General features: G+C 35.7%; 1 protein-coding gene across 1 annotated transcript in view; it reads right to left on the bottom strand.

The window, feature by feature from the left end:
- LOC145249030 (mitochondrial import receptor subunit TOM40 homolog 1-like) overlaps positions 1-21,163 on the bottom strand; it is a 44,923-nt gene extending 23,760 nt beyond the window's left edge. The window contains exons 1-2 of the mRNA XM_080110888.1: positions 20,772-21,163; positions 2,912-3,072 (exon numbers count right to left, since the gene is read on the bottom strand). Coding sequence (XP_079967014.1) covers positions 2,912-3,072; positions 20,772-20,979 — 369 coding nt within the window. The 5' untranslated portion in view covers positions 20,980-21,163. The remainder of the gene's footprint in view (positions 1-2,911; positions 3,073-20,771) is intronic.
- Positions 21,164-21,218: the final 55 nt, after the last annotated feature.

Below are 21,218 nucleotides of genomic sequence, written 5' to 3'. Positions count from 1 at the left end.
CCTTATTCAAGATCATATGTCCTAATCACAAAAGTTAGGGTTTGGTGAATATTAACCTTATTCAAGATCATATGTCCTAATCACAAAAGTGGCTCCTCTTATCATTGAACAGCGATAAACCAAAGATTGTTGGATATTCATGATAGAAACCCGGTGGACGTCAGTACTAGTCCGGAGTTTAATTGTAGCAAATATGGTTGGATTGCAAAGAGAATTGTAAATTTTATCAATGATTTCATAGGAGGTATTTTTGTGGAGTTGGGGATGGGAGTAACCTTGTATTTATACCAATCTAATATGCAAGAGAAAGATATAAAAGAGACAGATTAAGAGAACTAGGGAGATAGAAGTTAGGAAAGTTGTGCATATGTTTTTCAGAGAAGCGGTCGGTCGGGTCGCAACTTCTTAAAACTTTTTATATCACATAAATCATAATATCTCTGAGTTAACAACGGAGCTCGCCTGTCTATTTAATTTGCTCGACTTTGGAAAGATAAATATTCAACATTTGTCGCTCGCCACATGTGGATTAGGCTTTTTCCTATAATAAAAGCGACACTAATTCTGGTGGTATTTTCCGGCTATCGCAGGAAATGTCCGAAAGCAATCAGATTTGATCAATTTGGAAATATTTTCCTTATATCAAACAATTGCTATTCAATTTGGACAAGGGGAGCTGGTCCCTCCCACCAACATCTTGGGAAAATAAAAATAAAAAAAGCATTGCCGCAGTAAATGAAATACTATCCCGCAGACAAAGTTGACCTCATTAAGTCATTAAAACGTGCACCTGCCAAATCTAAGTAATTAAATAAATTCAAATATCTTTCCATTAGTATCTCACGGTGGGCCAATGGTTAACGTCGCACTCTTTTTTTGTTCACACTTTAATTTCCAACTTCACCTCAAGGGTTCGGGTTCAATCCTCATACTCACCTACCAAAACTTTTTATTTTATTTTAATCCCCCCCCATCCAAGTTTTGATTTACCCAAAACAACATACACCTCCAAACATCCGGGCAATGCCGGGTACCTCATCTAAAAGTAAAAAGTAACAAAAACACCTACAATTTCAGCTGTAAACCATTTTAGTTTTTGAAGAGCTTTCCGTTGGATAGCCAATCTGTAGAAGTCTTGAATTGTAAAAGTTTGCAGACAAAGAGCAAAATTTCTTTTCATGTGGACACGAAAAATTGTGTGCGAGAATTCTAAAAGATCAACTATGTTTTATGGAGTGATTCTGGTTTCTGATTGGTTGATAGCAGAGCATTCTTCCATTTGATTGGTCAATTTCCAATTTTTTGCAATCTTACCCCATTTATTATACCAAAAATATTGCAACACACAAAATTAGTAAATTCTTAAACGGCAATAGAATAATATCTAAAAATTTTTAAAATTCATTCTTTAAGGGGCAACTGGGACAAGAATCATTGGGAAGTGAGGGGGTGTTTTCAAACATTTTTAATTTCATTAAAATAAAATCTATATATATAAAAGCGAAAATGTATGCATGTGTGTTCGCTTTTTCTGTGTGTCTACAAAAGGCTTTTTTCAGAGAAGCTGTCGCTCGCTTCACAACTTTTTAAAACTTTTTATATCACATATAAATCGTAATATCTCACAGTTAACAACGAAGTTCGCCTGTCTATTTAATTTGTTCGATTTCGGGAAGATAAATATTCAACATTTGTCGCTCGCCGCATGTGGGTTAGTCTTTTTCCTATAACATCTTGGGGGAAAAAACAGCGTTCAGCAGTAAATGAAATCCCGCAGTCAAACTTGACTTCATTAACTCATTAAAACGGGCACCTGCTAAATCCAAGTAATTAAATAAATTCAAACGTGTTTCCGTTAGCATGTCGCGGTGGGGCAATGGTTAACATCGCACGTTTTTCTTTTTCACACTTTAATTCACAACTTTGCCTCAAAGGTTCGGGTTCGATCCTCATACTTACTTTTTTTTTTTTAACCCTCCCCACCCCCGGAGTTTCCACACACACCTCCAAACACCCGGGCAACGCCAGGTACCCCTCGCTAGTCTAATATAAATCTCACCTGTCTGTTTAAATGTATGTATGTATGCATGCCTAAAACTTTCGACAGAGGCAACGGATTTTCACGAAATCTGTATCATTCTGAAGCTCGACCCTTTGAACGACAAATATCAAAAATTGGCCAAAAATATTAATTCCTTCACCCTCAATTGGGAACTTTTATACAGGGAGAGTTGATTTTTTTGCTGACATTTTTTGCAAGTCATTCAACCCTTGCATTCACGACGTCGCTTAAAAGGCATTATTTCGACCGCTCGTGACGTCACAACCATGGTAGGCACATCGGTAAGACAGTTTTTTCTTTACCACCGCTTTTTCCTCTGGCGCGTTACGGGTTAGAGCCTGCTTACTACTTCTACTTTTTTTTGCTCAACCAACACCCTCACACACACACACCTCCACTTTCTTTTCCGCCTTCATGTCAGAGGTTTTTTTCTCAACACACACCTCCAAACACCGAGGAATGCTGGGCACCAAGGCTAGTACTATACAAGTCTCTAATTACCTCCTGATGAGAATAGAAAGAAGACACAAAACCATTTTTTAAGGAAGATGAGGCCTAATACCTTAAAAAAAAAAAAATTTTTAAAGGGGGGGGGGCATTCTGGATAGAGGACAAAAAATTAAAATTACCTCAATCTAGGATCCTAACATATTCACAAAAAAAATTTTTAATGTTATATTGTATGTTTTTCATTTTTGTTTAGATATAAAGTCCATTCAATCTAGAAGGATTTCTCCCTCACTTAAAGAGTGCAGAAAAGGCAAAGAAATGTAACAGAAACAGATACTAGACTTTCCTCTCAGCCAAAAGGCTAACGAGTGCACACACAAGCAAATTTATAAAACTTACCTCTTGTGGCCCATACATTTTGGTCCCTACATAAGTCCCACCAAATCGATAACCAGTCGGTTGAAACGTACTCATGGATACAGTGTGGCTCACTTGGAAGTGACTGCTGAGTCCTTTGGAAATTATCAATTTCCCTCCTTCGAAGATCTGTGGAAAGACGTCTGGAAAAAAAAAATATATTTCTTGTGTAAATACCTCACTTTAGAACAAACTGGGTAACCAACACTAGAATCAATTTGCTTGAAAAAAAAAAAAAAAAAAAAAAAAAAAAAAAAAAAATTATATATATATATATATATATATATATATATATATATATAGGAGCAAATAGTTAATAAAACATGTTAAAAAACACTTTGAAAAAGACCTAAAAACATATTTAATCTGAAAAGGAAACAATAAGTGGATAGTCCTTAATCCGCAGAGTTTCGAAGAAATACTTTCCTTCTCATCAGAAGGTAGGAATTAGCAAAATGCGGGATCGGATTTTGCATACAAAAGTATTTGATGAAACTGCAAGTCAGTCAAAGATCTTACTTGATAACAAAAAGTGAAGCAGAGGGAAGATGGTGAAGAAAAAGGTGATTTCACGTGAAAATATATATATATATATATATATATATATTTGTACCATACCGAGTTATATGAATTTACTTTGTTTTTTTTATTATTACTGCATTCTTTAACAGAGTTCCACTTCCAGAATTTTGCCAAAACTGTAACTGGTGCTGACCCCCACACCACCATCTACACATGCCAGGGATTTTTTCCCTTGACCCAAAAATCAACAGACTCTAAACCAGTGGCTCCCAATCTACAGGGTGGTCAAAAAGTCAGGTAACATGTTAAAGATAGAAAAAACAATATGATCCATTATAATCTCTATTCGTTTAATATTATTTGTTTAAATATTTGAGTGTAATATTAAACTACCCCTCCTGATTTCTGGCTTTGGGGCTATGTAAAGGATAACGTTTATGGCAAGAAGCCTGATACAATAGCGTCTTTAAAGTTATTTATTGAAGAAGAGATTGCGCGGATATCAGCTGACATGATTACACGTGTTACACAATCAGTGGTTAATCGCTTCCAGCGATTGATAGAGAGAAATGGACGACAATTAACAAAATAAACATATTTCATGTTTGTTTCATTTTATATTTCAATGTATGGTACTTAAATATACGTGTATTGCTAATATCGTTTTTCTTTAAAATGTTACTTGACTTTTTGACCACCCTGTATATGAATGGAAAATTTACTTTTACCATGACTAGCGTTGGTGCAAAATTTAGTTCAAAGAGTGGTTATTGAGAAAAGTGCAAACAAACGAACAGGCGAATGGGAGTGAATTACTAGGTCCAATCCTACTTTGTCAGAGGAGCAAAAAAAAAAAAAAAAAAAAAAAAAAAAAACTCGACTAGCTACAACCACTATCATCAATCCCCCCAGTCTCTATCCGTGCCTAAATCTAAATGCAAAATCCATAAACAAAGCTTCTCTCCTAGAACTGCCAGCCTGTGGAACTGTTCTGCTGGCCTGCTTTCCAGCTGACTACAATATGGTCATCTTCAAGTCCAATGTAAACAAGTTCTTGTTGAGTCATTCCTTTAAGTAATCAAATTGTGCCCAATTTCCATCACTAACTCTGACAATGATGTTGTCCCGGTAGCCAGTGTACACTCATTAGACCTTATCTTCAAATGGCCTTCAGACCTTTATAAGTGATGACTACCTTGAGTTAAAAAAAAGAAAAGGAAAAAAGCCATTTACATTAAAAACTAAACATCCTGTAATAATATTACAAAATCAGTCACAAATTTTTGAAATGACTTAAAATTAACAAATTATCATTCATTGGATGTTGTTTGAATTCTGCAGATTTCATGTTACATTCACATGCAACATCTACAGATGCTCAGTTTACAGTTGGTAAATAATAGCTAAAAACTCAAAAATAAATACAAACACACCACGCACCAAATGATGACTTGGGAAATTAAATTTAAAAAAAAAAAATAAAAAAAAATAAAAAATTTTTTAAAATGGAACTTACATATATTAATTTGATTGAAATATTGAAAATATCTAATATATAAAAGGCTATATGTCTGTCTGTCCGTCTCCATATTTTCAAACTATCTCCTCCAAAACTAAAAATCGCCGAGCGGCACTAGGGGTCTCAAATGATTGGATTTTTTACGCATCATTCTTTTATCGGTCTTTAGATGGTTAGAATAGTTTTTAAGGAAGTCAAAAATGGGTCAAAATTGAAAAAAAAAAAAATAGTTATACATTTTGTACATTCATCTTAGTTTATTTTTAATCAGTTCATATGCGTGTCACATTGGAACAGTGGTAACATCACCAGCTTTGAATGCTACAGTTTTAATTTCGGTTCGATTCTAGCTGATGGCACCCAAATACTTTCTTTTTTACTTTTGAAATCACAACTATAATAATATATACAAAATCTGGACAAAATATCATATTTAAGCGTATTTTACGACCAGGCAAAGCCCCCCCCCCCCAAACCCAACTAGTGTTTTCTATATAATATTCTGCTTGTTTCTTTTCTTAGTTTTGCGAAATTTAACTTTAAGAGCTAATTTGGCAACCCTGGACAAGAATATGAGAGTGACCTCCTTTTGCTATAGCCTTATTTTCAAATATCATAATATATGATCATGGCTGTAATGGTGTTAGAAAGGAACCAAATAATTTCAGTGTGCAGTGGTTCTTCAAAGAAAGTCAGCGAAACATTAGGTAAAAAAGGAACATTCAAAAGAAACAGGGCAAAAAAGGACATTTTCAAGAGGTGCTAGACTGACAGAGTAAATTAAAAATTACCTCTTACAATGTGATTTTATTATTTGTACTGAACTATGTAACACAATATTACTTTCTGAGTATTTATTAGTTCTTATTAAATTTAGCTCATTTAGGTCAGTTCTATATTTAAGATGCAAATGGACACTATTTCCATATAAATGTTAATAAACTCACATTGGTTTTTCTGTCCAAAAAATTAATTTTTTGCATTGTCCACAAAAATATCAGCTTTATCAAAACATATTTGTGGATTTCTCATTCTGTGGAATTTCCATGGATCCCGCTAATTTAATAATATTTGTCAAAATTGAAAAAAAAAACTAGAACTTGACAAATGTAAGTGAAGTTAAAGTTCGTTTGTATACATGTGCACATATACACTTATATGCTAAAGTCAGTTCATTTTAAACTTTTTTTGTATCTGACTGACAATAGCTCAAACGGTAACGACTAATGTTGGAGTACTGTGTTTTGGTTTCGATTCTAGCTGATGGCACCCAAGTAATATTAAATTTTTTTTTTTTTTTACTTTTGAGATTACTACTATATATTGATTACAATATAGTAATCAATAGAGAATTGGTTCTATAATAATACAAACTCTACATAAATTAAAATATCATATTTAAGTATATTTTACAACTAGGCAATGCTAGGTCCCCTGCTGGTTTTAAATAAACATTTCATTCATAACTTTGTTGTTTGTATAAACAAAATATTTCTCATTTATTCATAAATATTAACATTTTTAAAAAAAATCTTTTTCATACCAAACAAGACGTATTGGATGTAAGGGGACTAATATTTGGGATCATGTTTATGGGGGACTATGTAAAGAAATGAACAAGGTGTCTGTATCAAATTTAAATGTCCGCATGTCGGTATAGCCAGGGAAGCAGGATTTAGTTGTTAAATAAATTTGTCAGGTGTGTGCATAAGTGCAATGAGTTCATCGGAGCACATTCCATTAAAGTATTTGCAGAACAGACACAGGGATGCAACATTGCAACGACTGGATAGGATTTAGTTGTTAAATAGATTTGTCAGGTGTGTGCATAAGTGCAATGAGTTCATCGGAGCACATTCCATTAAAGTATTTGCAGAACAGACACAGGGATGCAACATTGCAACGACTGGATAGGATTTAGTTGTTAAATAGATTTGTCAGGTGTGTGTACAAGTGCAATGAGTTCATCGGAGCACATTCCATTAAAGCATTTGCAGAACAGACACAGGGATGCAACATTGCAACGACTGGATAGGAGTTGGAGCTTGGTTGAGTGTGTGGGTCTTATTAGATTGGTGACTCCTTTGTGGACCCTGTCCAAGAGGGATAGACTAGCAGTAGATGCACCAGCCCAAATGTGGCAACAATAATCCATGCACGGGTGAATGGTGGCTTTGTAGAGATACAGCGTACCCTCAGGTGCGACTAATTTTCTACTGGTGGTCTTGTGTTAAAGGAAAGAAGCCTAGTCTTAGTAGCATTAAATGTTATCCATTTACAGCCCTATTGCACGACAGACCGAAGGTCGATTTCTAAGGCTTTAGTCATCGCAGGCAATGTTTGGAAAGTAATGGTCATAAATGTCTTTTGCTAAAACAGAAAGAAAAAAAAATGAGTTGGATTTATTTAATTTTGTTTGTTCCTTTGCGACGGTACTGGGCGGCGTTGGGGTCCGAGAGAGGTTTGAAGTGTAACAAACATGGTTGGAGCGTAACGGACACGTTACAGACCAACAAGCTCTCAGGTAGAGCTTTATTAGTCATAGTGGTTGAGAATGTTTCTTTTAATTGTTAAAGAAAAATGTTTAGTATTACTAAGATTAAATGTTACCATTATTCACAGCCCCATTCCACGACAGACTGAAGGTTGATTTCTAAGGTTTTAGTTATCGCCTTTCATATGTGTGATTGGAGGTCATTTTTTTTTAAAAGATTCTACCATTGCCTTAGATGCGTGTACGTTTGGAGCGTTGCATCATTAAAACAATTTGGTAAATTATAATACAAATTTTTTAAAATGTAATCGTAAAGAAATCAATTTGCATTTTTCACTTCAATTTAGAAATAGATCATAACTTGTTGAAAATGAACACTTTCTAAAGTGCTTGAATGCTAATATTAAATATTTGCCCAGAAAATATGATATAGCAAAACAGAAATATTTCTTATATAAAATTTAAAAAAAAAAACTGAAGAAAAAAGAAATTAATAATTAATAAAACATCCTTTTTTGAGACTAATATGTAAATAAGTTAACCATGCGACTGATATCACATATACATAATCAATATGTAAAAAAGATTGTGTACCTAGTGTGAAAAGTTAAAAGCTAAATCTACAGCTGATGTGTTAACTGTAATATCACACAGAACAAGCCAAAAGCTACATGGTCCCCTGACTGATACCTTGAATTTTAGGAGAAAAATAAAAATTAGCCTCAAAAGGTGTTTTTTCACCCCTAAAAACACCCTGGGACTTAGCCCCAGAATTTTCTCAGGGTCAAATATTACATTTCCAGATGCATATCCATGTGGTCTCGCCTTTGTGTAATTTTTCTCGCCTTTGTGTAATCTAATAGTCAGGAAAGATTCCATGTCCCGGAAAGTGCTATTTTGGGCTATTTTGCCCCCCCGCCTCCCCGGTTACACAACCAGAATTTTCCCAGGGTCAAATATTACGTTTTCAGATGAATATCTTTGTGATCTTGCTTGGGGGTAATTTTCAGTAAAATCTTAAGCTCATAAAAGATTCTATGTCCCAAAAAGTACTATTTTTTGACCACTTTTGACCCCCCTGAGGATGCAACCAGAATTTTTTTAAAAAATCCGAGAATGTTAGATTTCCTCCCTTGGATAGTTGTAACTTCATGCAAAATTTCAGAAAAATGTAAAGAGTCATTGAGAATTTGGGGAATGAACGGAGGAGGATGACTTCTAAGGTCCAAGTCGGTGGACCAATAAGGCATTTTGCTTTCAGTCTAAGAAATGGATTCAACTTTTGCATTCATTTAGACTAGACGTACCAACTAAATAGTCTTAGTATAATACAATTAAAAACTTCTTGGCCTTTTGGTCAAGATCAAAGTGTAGTATCTGTTCCGGCAGATACTGCAAGCTATGACTAGCTAGGACTAGCTATGACTAGCAAAGACCAGATGTGGGGGCAACCCCACATGCCTGACCATTAACCAGCTCCCATTTCCCACCTCTCGGGAGCTGGTCCCCCTTTTTCCCTTCCCCCTCCCTTCACTCCTCACATTAAAAATCGGCCTTGTGCCTAATTTGCTCGGTGGGGGAGCAAATAAATACCATCTGTTCCGGCAGATACTGCAAGCAAAGACCATATGTGGGGGCAACTCCACATATAAGACCTTGGTCAATGTAGGGGCAACCCTTCATACCAATTGCCACTATCCAGCTCCCCTACTCCCCGGGGAGTTGGTCCCCACTTCCCCTTCACTCCTCACTTTAAAAATCGGCCTTGTGCCTAATTTGCTCAGTGGGGAGCAAATAAATACCATCTGTTCCGGCAGATACTGCAAGCTATGACTAGCTAGGACTAGCAAAGACCAGATGTGGGGGCAACCCCACATGCCTGACCATTAACCAGCTCCCATTTCCCACCTCTCGGGAGCTGGTCCCCTTTTTCCCTTCCCCCTCCCTTCACTCCTCACATTAAAAATCGGCCTTGTGCCTAATTTGCTCGGTGGGGGAGCAAATAAATACCATCTGTTCCGGCAGATACTGCATGCTATGACTAGCTATGACTAGCTATGATTAGCAAAGACCAAATGTGGGGGCAACCCCACATGCCTGACATTTAACCAGCTCCCATTTCCCACCTCTCGGGAGCTGGTCCCCTTTTCCCCTTCCCCTCCCTTCACTCCTCACATTAAAAATTGGCCTTGTGCCTAATTTGCTCGGTGGGGGAGCAAATAAATACCATCTGTTTCGGCAGATACTGCAAGCAAAGACCATTGTGGGGGCAACCCCACATATAAGTTATTGGTCAATGTAGGGGCAACCCTTCATACCAATTGTCAGTATCCAGCTTCCCTACTCCCCGGGGAGTTGGTCCCCATTTCCCCTTAACTCCTCACATTAAAAATCGGCCTTGTGCCTAATTTGCTCGGTGGGGGAGCAAATAAATAGTATCTGTTCCGATGCTATAAATAAATAGTATCTGTGCAGATGCTGCACTTCTATTTCTTGTTCTCTTTCGGTGGAGGAGAAATCCTTCACGACTGAGACAATTTTTATTTTTGTACCTTTTCTCCACGTTAAAAAACGACCCTGGTGTCTAACTCTGTCCTGTGGGGAGGCATAGTAAATAGGTACAATTAAAAACTTGGATCTTGCTTATCACCTACCATCTCGATGACATCATAAAAGATCTGAGGATCTAATAAAACTACCATTCGTTCATGATGTCATATCAAAATTTCATAGCAATAGTACACTTTTAAAACAAGTGCACACTTTTTTTTTTTTTTTTTTTTACAAAGGCATCACCACATTATCAAGGCCCAGAGGCCACTCAAGGATAAGGGTTAAAGAGTGTACAGTAGAAATTGGACAATATAGTAATCATTAGTAATGAAAATTTGGTAAATTTGATAACTTATATGGAACGGCTCATCAAAAACTTGTTTACGTTAGACTTGAACACAACCATATTGTAGTCAGCCAGAAAGCAGGAAAACGGAAGACAATTCCACAGGCGGGCAGTTCTAAGAAAGAAGCTTTGTTCATGGAATCTACGTTTAGGTTTAGGCACAGATAAAGAGTGGGGGGAATTATTGATAGTGTTTACAGCTAGACGAGTGTTTCTTGTGAAATTTGGCGAGGGGGGACCATAGATTTAAGCTCAGTCGAACACTTTCCATGAAAATAACGATACATCAGAGACAAACTCGCAACATCTCTTCTGTGAGATAGAGGTTGCAAGGAGGAGAAAAGGACATCTCCTACGAGGCTACGAAGTCTATTTTGAACTCTATCAAGGCCGGACAAGTCCTTTCTAGCAGCTCCTGCCCAGATGTGGCAACAGTATTCCATCCTTGGACGTACCTGGCTCTTATATAGATAGAGAATAGCATCAGCAGTGAGATATTTACCGGATCGATAGAAAGATCCCACCATTTTCCCAGCGGCCTTGGCAACAGATTTGATGTACGTGTTCCATTTAAGATCAGGAGTAATGGTCAAGCCCAGAAGCTTGTCAAAACTTGAGGCCTCCAGAAGACGAGAGCCATTCATTTCAATTGATGCCAAATGTGGATTAGAATGTTGATGATGTAAGGAGAGAAGCTTGGTTTTAGATGCATTAAAAGTAACCAGCCACTCCTTTCCCCATTGTACTACGTGCTCAAGATCAGAGGAGAGAGAATTGGAGAGAACTTTTAAAACAAGTGCACACTTTTAAAACAAGTGCACAAATTTAAAAGAAAATTTTTAAAATAAGAAAATTGCTTCCCAAGTAATTAGAGAATATAACTTTCAAAATATTTGTTTTTTTACCGCATTATATTTTTTTTTGTTATAAGAAAAATTTGGCAACTGATAAACAGATAATGCAAGTAATATACATACATATATACCAACACACATGAAAAAAGTTAAAATTGCTTAAAATATCTCGACAATGGTATACATAAAAAAGCTTGATGATCTAAGAATCTTTTTTTAATTTTTTTTTTAAATCTGACTAAAAATAAAGTTATTATTTTTGCGCTTTTTCAGGATTGGATATTTTTCATTATGACCATATGAATTTCATCACATTTTTTCACACTACTTGTCCAATAAAAATGCTAAATCTTTATTAAAAATACCAGATAAAGCAATGAAAATTGCCATAAGTGTATTTTTGTGTCTCCAGAAATTAATGCTTTCCAAGTAATCTGCAGTAAATGCACATAAAGATGCTGCAATTCCTTAAAAAAATATCAATTAAAACCTAATATTATGACTATTTAGAAATAAATATATTTGCAAGATTTCTTTGGTATTGTAGATTTTTTTTCTTCTTTTTTTTTTACTTAGGAGTCACCACTTATAAAGGCCTTATCAAGGATATAGGTTTTTTTTTGTTTGTTTTTTTTTTTGTCTTTTTTACAAAGCAATCACCACTTATCAAGGCCCATAGACCATTTGAGGATAAAGGTTAATAAATGTACAGTGGTCAATGGGAAAAGGACGTAATTGTTAGTAGTGGAAATTTGGTAAATTGGATTACTTAAGGAGACGGCTCATCAAGTACTTGCTTACATTAGACTTGAAGACAATCATATTATAGTCAATTTGAAAGCAGGGAAATGAAAGAGTTTCACAGGCATGCAGTTCTAAGAAAGAAGCTTTGTTCATGGAATCTACGTTTAGTTTTAGGCACAGATAAAGAGTGGGGGAAATTATTGATAGTGGTTTCAGCTAGATGAGTGTCTTTTGTGAAAGTTTGGCAAAAGAGGACCATAGATTGGAGCTCAGACGAGCACTTGTCATAAAAATAACGATAGAGCAGAGACAGGCTCACAACATCTCTTCTGTGGGGAAAGAGGTTGCAGGGGAGAGAAAAGGTCATCATCCCCTACAAGGCTACGAAGTCTGTTTTGAACTCTGTCAGAGCAGAATAAGATGCTTCTAGCAGCTTTTTTTTTTTTTTACATAGGAGTCAGCACTTATCACGGCCCAGAGGCCACGCGAGGATGAGGGTTATTTAAATTTCTACATGCAAGTAAAGACTGGGAAGCAGGATACAAAGATGGAATTCCAAAGTCTAGCAGTCCGAGGGAAGAAACTATTAGAGCAGAAGACTTTTTGGTAGCTAGGGATCTAAATCGTATAGGGGTGGGATTTGCTGTTTATCAGATTAGTCAGGTGTATGTACGTGGAGAGAACACAAGTGCTGTGTGTTTATCAGAGCACATGCCATAGCCATACATGATGGTGATGGGACAGGGGTTGGAGCATGGCCGATAGTGCAGGATTTAAGACTTTATTTTAACCCTGTCTAAGAGTGAAAGATCAGTAGCAGATGCTCCAGACTAGCTTCTTTGCAGCAGGCTTGGCAATGTCCTCAACCTATTTTTTCCAATTCATGTTCTCTATGAATGTTAGGCCAAGGAATTTAAGATATACTCTCAGGTAAGGTGTTATTTATCATGGAAACCGGTGGTTGAAAAGGTTTTTTGTAATTACTAAAGGAAAACAGCTTACTCTTAGTAGCATTAAATATTACCATCCACTTAGTCTCATTCTACCACAGACTGAATGGCATTTTTTAAGGTCTCTGCGACATAACACCACCCATTTACAGTTCCATTTCACGACAGACTGAATATTGTTTTCTAGAGTTTCTGCCATTGCCTTAGATATGTGTATATTTTACCCTTGTGTCTATTTAGACTCTAAATTTTAGAGCATAGTGTCATCAGCAAATGGATCTATCAGAGATAATTTTATCATTTATGAATATCTGGAATAATAAAGGTTCAAGTATCTGTTATCTGGAGAACACCTACATTAATATTATGTTTTTAGATGCACAGCCATTGAGGACAACTTGAATTTTTATTTTATTTTTTTTATTACATTTTCACCCCAAACAAGGCACATTGCCACTTTGGTGTAGGGGGCTACTATCAGGGGAGACAGCTACTGGGGCACTATGTAGGGATTTGGGCAGCAAGATGTTGGTTCACATTGCACTTGAACTTCTGCATGTCAGTACAGTTGGGGAAGCAGTGACCTGGAATGGAATTCCAAAGTCTAGCAGTTCTGGGGGAAGAAACTACAGGAGTAGAAAGATCTTTTACATCTAGGGATCTCTACAGTGTGAGAGTGGGATTTTGCAGCTTGTCGGGTCTGTCGAGGGTGTTCACGTCGTGGGGGCACAACTTGAATTTTTCTCTTGTCTATTAAAATCTGGAGTATTCATCCAGAAATATCATAGAATTTAATCTTTATGAAAAGTCCTTCATTCTAAATCTTGCCAAAAGCTTTGGATATATCAAGGTCTGCGGCTCTAGCTTCTTCTGTCTAATTCAATGCATGGTAAATGCATTGAAAGATGACTGTTAAAATGTCTGCAGTAGAATGCTTACCTAAATCGATATTGTTGGTCAGACAGAAGATGAGCATTTACAATATGGCAGACTAGTGCAAAGATTTTAGTGAAGACAGACTGGAGACTGATGGGGTGATAATTGAGCGGGGCACTTGTAATGTTAGGCTGTGTAAGATGTTAACTTTCGTCCAAATCCTCTGTTCCTTCATTCATCTGATTATTTCGATTATCGATACTTATTGAGGACATTCTGACACAAAACCTCTCTAAGAACACTGCCAGGCATATAAAAAAAAACCTTTGTGTGAAATTTCATAAAAACTGACCCAGGCATTTTTGAGTCCATAAGAAACGAACTCAGACAAAGTTCCTTTTACATAATAGACGAGCGGGGATGCCTGGCGTTGCCTGGCGTTGCCTGGGTGTTTAGAAGAAAAAAAAGTGGTAGTAGGCATGCAGGCTCGAACCTGTGACGCGAAAGCAGAAAAGAAGGTAAAAGAAAACCTGACATTTTACAGCTACGCTATGACGGGAGCGAAGTATAAAGTGTTCAAATTTAGCAATGTCAACCATAACGCCATAGCAGATAAGAATCATGCACTTAACTCTGGCTGTAGGCCAGTCAAGCTTTCAGCCGTATTCGTTTCCCAACAATGTTGGGGAAAACTAGCTATCCCCCAAAAAAAGGGGGAACTCTGGCAGTGTCCAAATGAATAGCAATTGTCTGATATGAAGGGTTTCCCCCCACATTGATCAAAGCTAATTGTCTTCAAGACGTCCTGGCCCGGAAGGCCAAGCAAATGCATTTGCTTAGATCAGTTTCACTTTATTCATACAAGAAAGACAAACACTGGAAAGGATGGGACAGCAGAATTTTTTAAAAGTCGATCAAAATAAAGATAGAGACGACGTCAGTTTTCAAATCAGATATTACAATTTACGGAGTATAAGGAAAGTTCTCCATAAACGTAACGGACGCGAGAACCTCCACCAAAAAAGCCTTTCTTGGACATACAAAAACGTTCGCGGGCGTTTTGCCTTTTATATATATATAGATAGAAGATAAATAGATATAGTAAGTTTTGAAAATATATATATATGGCAATTAAGCTACACAGAATTGTCCGCATTTCATCCTCATAAGATTCATCTTGCTATTGCAGAGAATCGATGTTATTTCTAATTTTTTTATATAATTCTGTGGTGCTGAGTTTGCTAGTTAGCCAATCAGATTCTTTGTTATTCACGCATTCATTTATTGCAGCCAATGGTTATGTGTTTATCAGGAAGATGTTCACTTCTAATTCACCCCTCTCTTTGTTAGATCTTTTTTTTTGGGGGGGGGGGTTCTTTTGTCTTAGAAATTAACCTAGTTTTAATTTTGCTTACATTTTAGCTTATATTATTATTTATTTTTTTATGCGTTGTTATCCTAAGGTAAAATTTATTTTGTGTATACATAAATTTGCTATTTCACTTCTTCAGTTTAATAAATTTTAAGATAGCTAATTTCTCATTTAAACATAGTTTACACGGGTCATCTAAGTTTCTACATATGATGGGTTGCCATACTTTTCCATTTGACTATTAGTTATTATTATTTTGAATAATTATGTCTTTCATGTTAGTTTTGCTGCTGTTTTTATGCTGGTCACTTTTCTTACTAATTTTTTTTTTTTCTCTCTACTTTTCCCATTAATATTTTATTATGTACTTTAATTATCATTTTTAAAGTATTCACACGAACTATAGGACAATTTTAGGTTGTTTGCATTAAAGAGTTTTTAAGTGGATTGTTATGGAGGAAGTTTTTTTTTTTTGCCCCCCCCCCTTGAAACGGATAAGAATGATTCTGGTACTGTCTTTTTCTTTTATTTTCACCCCAAACAAGGCACATTGCCACTTTGGTGTAGGGGGCTACTATCAGGGGCAACAACTACTAGGGTACTATGTAGGGATTTGGGCAGCAAGATGTCAGTTCACGTTACACATGAACTTCTGCACGTCAGTACAGTTGGGGAAGCAGGGTCCTGGAATTGAATTCCAAAGTCTAGCGGTTCTGAGGAAGAAACTACTGGAGTAGAAAGATCTTTTACATCTAGGGATCTCTGTGTGGGGGTGGGATTTAGCTGCCCGTCGGGTTTGTCGAGGGTGTTTACTTCATGGGGGCACAAGTGCTTGCAGTTCGTCAGAGTATTCTCCATTAAAATACTTGTAGAACAGGCAGAGGGATGCAACATTTTGTCGATGGGACAGAGGCTGTAGCTTAGATGACAGTTCAGGGCCTATCAGATTGGCAACTCTCTTTTGATTTTTGTCTATGAGCGAGAGACTAGTAGATGTACCAGCCCAAATATGACAGCAATACTCCATACATGAGCGAATGGTAGCCTTATACAGGTACAGGATACTTTCGGGTGTTAGTAGTTTTCTAGCATGGTAGAGAGAGCCTACCTTCTTTGCAGCGGATGTATAATATGTGAAATTTAGAACAAAATATTAATTTTTTCTACCTTAACAACTGCAGAATTTAATGGGAGGGTCACGTAAAATCGTTTCTAAATGATTTCAGCATCTGCACATGCGTGACAGCCTTCACCCTTCAGATACATTGACTACATAAATTTGCAATATCATGGTATGACTGTAGTCATGGCTCAATGGGTTGGGATGTTGTCTGAGAAAAATTAGTTTTTTCGTTCCCGTTCATCTTACGGTGGATGTTCCGTTTTTGTATACTTACATATTTATGAAAATGTTTACTTCGATAAGCTTTTGCATTTAAACATATTTTTTAATATTTTTGGTTTTGTACTTTGTATTACGCACTTGGCTCAAAACAATTAGAGGATGCTTTTTATTGACAGTTGATTTAGCCGAGGTAAATCGTAACCGTTTAAAAACATTGTTTTCTCACTCACATCGTCCCTATTTTGAATTTGTAGCCGTGGGCCAACATTAGTAAACTTTTTCTTTTTTTACTAAAACGGTCATTAACATTTTTTTTTAGTTTATTGCACAGTAAAAATAAGGAAATTAAAACAAATCATTTAGCAAGTATAGTTAAACGCAACTACATTTTCTTTTTATATGGCCCAAGCACCGCTAGGCAGCCCTGCTAGTCACTTAAAAACAAAGAACCAACCGAAACTGAACTGGAAACAGTAATCTAAGATAATCACACATTTTTTTTTTTTTTTTCAATAAAAAAACAGCGTTTCATTATATTGGTGAATTTTTTAAACCAATGCATTTCAGGTGTAAACATTACATACTTACACATTAATATTAAAAATTACAAAAAAGATCCAAAAGAAGTAGTATAAGATGTATTTAAAAAAAAAACAAAAAAAAAACTTAATTATATTATGAGATTGTGTTTAAATGACAGTACTTTAATTTAAGTCGGAGATAACCCAGTTTATCATACTGAATTGGTTGCACAACTCTTCCACATTAAAACATAATAAAACTCAATAATTTGGTAAATTATATTTTTTTATACTAATTTTAACCCCAAATAAGGTATATTGCCACTTAAAGGGGTAATATGCAATCATGACTAGGAGTTTATCAACAAGATGTTTATTCACATTACATTTAAAATTCTGCATGTTAATACAGTCAGGGAAGCAAGAAATATGAGGGAGTTCTAAAATCTAACAATCTGATGGAAAAAACTATGGGAGTAGACGCCTTTTTTGGCATCTTGGGACCTCAAAAGTATAGGGGTGAGATTTTGCTGCTAGTCGAATTAGTCGTTGAGTATGTATGCTGAGGGAGCATAAATGCAGAGAGTTCATCAGATCAGATTCCATTAAAGTACTTGTAAAACAGGCAAAAGGATGCAACATGGAGGTGATGGGACAGATGCTTGAACTTAGCCGATTGTGTGGGATCTATTTGATTTGAGACTCTTTTTTAGACCCTGTTTTAGAGTGAAAGACTAGTGACAGCTGCTCCAGCCCAGATATATCAACAATGCTCCAAACGAGAGTGCCCACCCCTCTAAAAATATGTGTTTTACACTTTAAAAAAATTTTTGACAATTAGTTTATAAACTTAAGTGACATATTAGCAGAAAAAAAAATTAAACTTTTAAGTAGGGGGTTCACTTTCCATTGCTACCTGACTTACTGTCCATTTCTTAACTGATGTGTCACGTGATTAGAACATTAGAAAGTGTATCCCCTTCTTAAAAAGTTATTAATTTTTCTTTTTTTATTTTTCAAATGTTTTTCTAATAATATACTTAAGTCTATAATCCATGATAATCGTCGGGGAAAAAAAAAAAAAAAAAAAGTGTAAAACAGTAAACACATTTTTAGATGCGGGGGGGGGGGGGGGTCAATCTCGTACAGGTCCTCCAAAAACGGTACCTCAAAATTTATATTTTTTAGTTAAAAGGAAAAATAACATTACTTAGAATCCTATTCTTAACATAAGGAGGGCAGGGTGGGGGCTTTGTTTACTCGTCTCCAACACCAGGCGAGATTAATTTGAGTTATCGATCTTCCTAGGCTAGTCTTTCTTGCCTTGTTTTTATAAAGATGACGACTATATTTTTCCGATCTAGTTTTTATTTCAGCATTTCACATGAAACTAGTTCTAATGGGTTTGATTTGAAAAAGTTGCCAAATAACAAAAAAAATGTTATCAAAGGCAAGATAAGTTACTTTTTTAACTGGCTAATTTTTTAGTGTTTTTATTTAATGTAAAATGTTGGTGCGGGTTTGTATTACTGTACACAGATTCGAAAAAGTTGTCAAAAAACAAATATATAACAAATAAATGTTATCAAAGGCAAGATAAGTTACTTTTTTTAACTAGCTAATTTTTTAGTGTTTTTATTTAATGTAAAATGTTGGTGCGGATTTGTATTACTATTCGAAAAAGTTGTCAAAAAACAAATATATAACAAATAAATGTTATCAAAGGCAAGATAAGTTACTTTTCTACCTAACTGAATATATTTTTTGTGTTTTTATTCAATGTAACATCTTTATTCAGCTCGAAAAACATACAGTGTTTACCGATGTATTGGAAAATTAAAAATGGCGCCCGACTCTCTCTTTAACACGGTAAGTTCAGGAAAAGGTGTTATAAATAATAAACTAGACAAAATACTGTTAGAAATTCGCTCAATATATGTTACCGTGACATAAGTTGATATATATTCGGTGTTTTTTTAATTGTATTTTGTCTAGTTTATTATTTATAACATCTTTTCCCAAACTTACCATGTTAAAGAGAGAGTTGGGCGCCATTTTGAATGTTCCAATACATCGGTAAACACTATGTTTTTCGAGCTGAATAAACATGTTACATTGAATAAAAACACGAAAAATGTATTCAGTTAGGTAGAAAAGTAACTTATCTTGCCTTTGATATTATTTATTTGTTATATATTTGTTTTTTGACTTTTTCGAATCTATGTGTACAGTAATACAAACCCGTTTTTTTTTATTCAATTGTAAAGAAAAAGTACAGAATAGGTAAAAAAAAACCAAAAAAAAAAAACCCTCCCCTCCCCATGTTAAGAATGGCCTTTTAAATAAGAACGTTATTATTTCAGCACGGATCACTCTTTGCATGAGTACCAATATGTTTATTTAGCTAGAGAAAAAAAAGTGTTCGCCGATGTATTTGAAAAATACAAATGGCGGCGGCGGCGGACTGTGTTTGAACACGTTAAGTTTGGGAAAATGAGTTAAAACTAAAAACTATACAAAATACTGTTAGGAACTTACTCAATATATATGTTAACGTGGCATGGGCTGGCATATATTCGGTGGGTTTTTAACAGTATTTTGTATAGATTTTTAGTTTTAACTCATTTTCCCCAAACTTAACGCGTTCACCATTCACCACAGAGTCCGCCGCCATTTGTATTTTTCAAATATATTGATAAACACTGCTTTTCGAGCCGAATAAACATTTTACATTAAATAAAAATATTAAAAAAATTATCCAGTTTGGCAGAAAAGTAACTTACCTTGCCTTTGATAACATTTATTTGTTATATATTTGTTTTTTGACAACTTTTTCGAATATACGTGTAATATAAACCCTCGAAATGTATTTAAATAATTTAGGTGACTAAAATAGGATTTAGACGTGTTGATGTTCTTTTGTTGAGGAAAAAAAAAACTCTAGAAATACATTTTTAAAGCATTTACATACGGAATATTTTAAATTAAAAATGCGTATAATTTTTTCTTGTAAATGTTTCATTAGCACAAAATTAATCATTTTAAACTTTCAAAGTTAAAAGCTGATCAAAGAAATTCGATAAATCATGGTGCGTTTTTCTATCGCGTCTGAAAGGGACTCCGAAAAACGAGATCATTTTTAGAAAAATGGGTATTATTATACAAACACCGTGACAGCGAATTAGTAAAATCTTTTACGTAGTATTCTGTTACGTTTCGGTGTGCTGAACACGAATCTGAAAACTGGGTTAGGGTTAGGGTTAGGGTACATTTTTTTCTACTAATTCGCTGTCACGGTATTTGTATAAATTTACCGAAAAATGTAAAAAAACACAAGAAAAATGTAAATTAGTTTTAAAATTGTTAAAACAGATAAACTGGAAATTAAATGAACTAGAAACGATATTTAAATAAATAAAAATGGGGGAAAAATATATTAAAACAACGATAGTGAACTGGCCCCCATTTTGTGACCACAGTATTTAGGGAGAAAAAAAAAGATTCTGAAATTTAAAAAAAAAAATTTTTTTTTTTTTTTTTTTTTTTTTTTAAATTGAAGAAATACGTTCAAGTTAGTAAAACAATTTTTTTATATCAAGAATTCGATTTTTGCTCAGCAAGAAAGAGGAGAGAAGGTTTCTTGTTTGAGGTCAAGTTGAATGAATTTACACCGGGTCATATATCCAAGGTGAGTGTCGACTCGGGGGTCACCAAAGAGAATTCTTCGATTTACGGCACGGACTCACCTTTGCATTTTTTATGAAGGTCCTCAAACGTGCCGGGGTTGTTCGATGCGGCTGCGGTCGCCTGTCCAGAATCCGAGGGTGGGGCACCCCCGGGCGCACCTGGATGGGGCGACGCGACCGGGTCTTTCGTAGACGGAGGCGGTGGAGGTGCTATTAACGGGGGCGAAGCGGCCATTGGTGGCTGTGTGGCGGCGTGCACGTTGCCCATGGTTGGAACGCAAAATGGAAGCAGCAAGAGCCAAAGAAAACAGACTGGAAAGTTGAGGAAAACAATTTAGAAAGGGAAACTTCCGGGCGATCTCCACAATTTTGGATTCTGCTCCAATTCACGTGGACGTTAGGATCGCTGCCATGTGGGTGCGCGCATGCGTCAGATCACACTTCCGGTACTTCACGAAGAAAAATCAATTACGAGTTACCTCCCCTTGAAAATCGTTAATTTTTTTT

Source organism: Euprymna scolopes, chromosome 27 (genome assembly GCF_053919585.1).
Source record: "Euprymna scolopes isolate OS-2025 chromosome 27, ASM5391958v1, whole genome shotgun sequence".
Classification (NCBI taxonomy): Eukaryota; Metazoa; Mollusca; class Cephalopoda; order Sepiida; family Sepiolidae; genus Euprymna; species Euprymna scolopes.
This window is presented reverse-complemented; position numbering and strand designations above follow the sequence as displayed.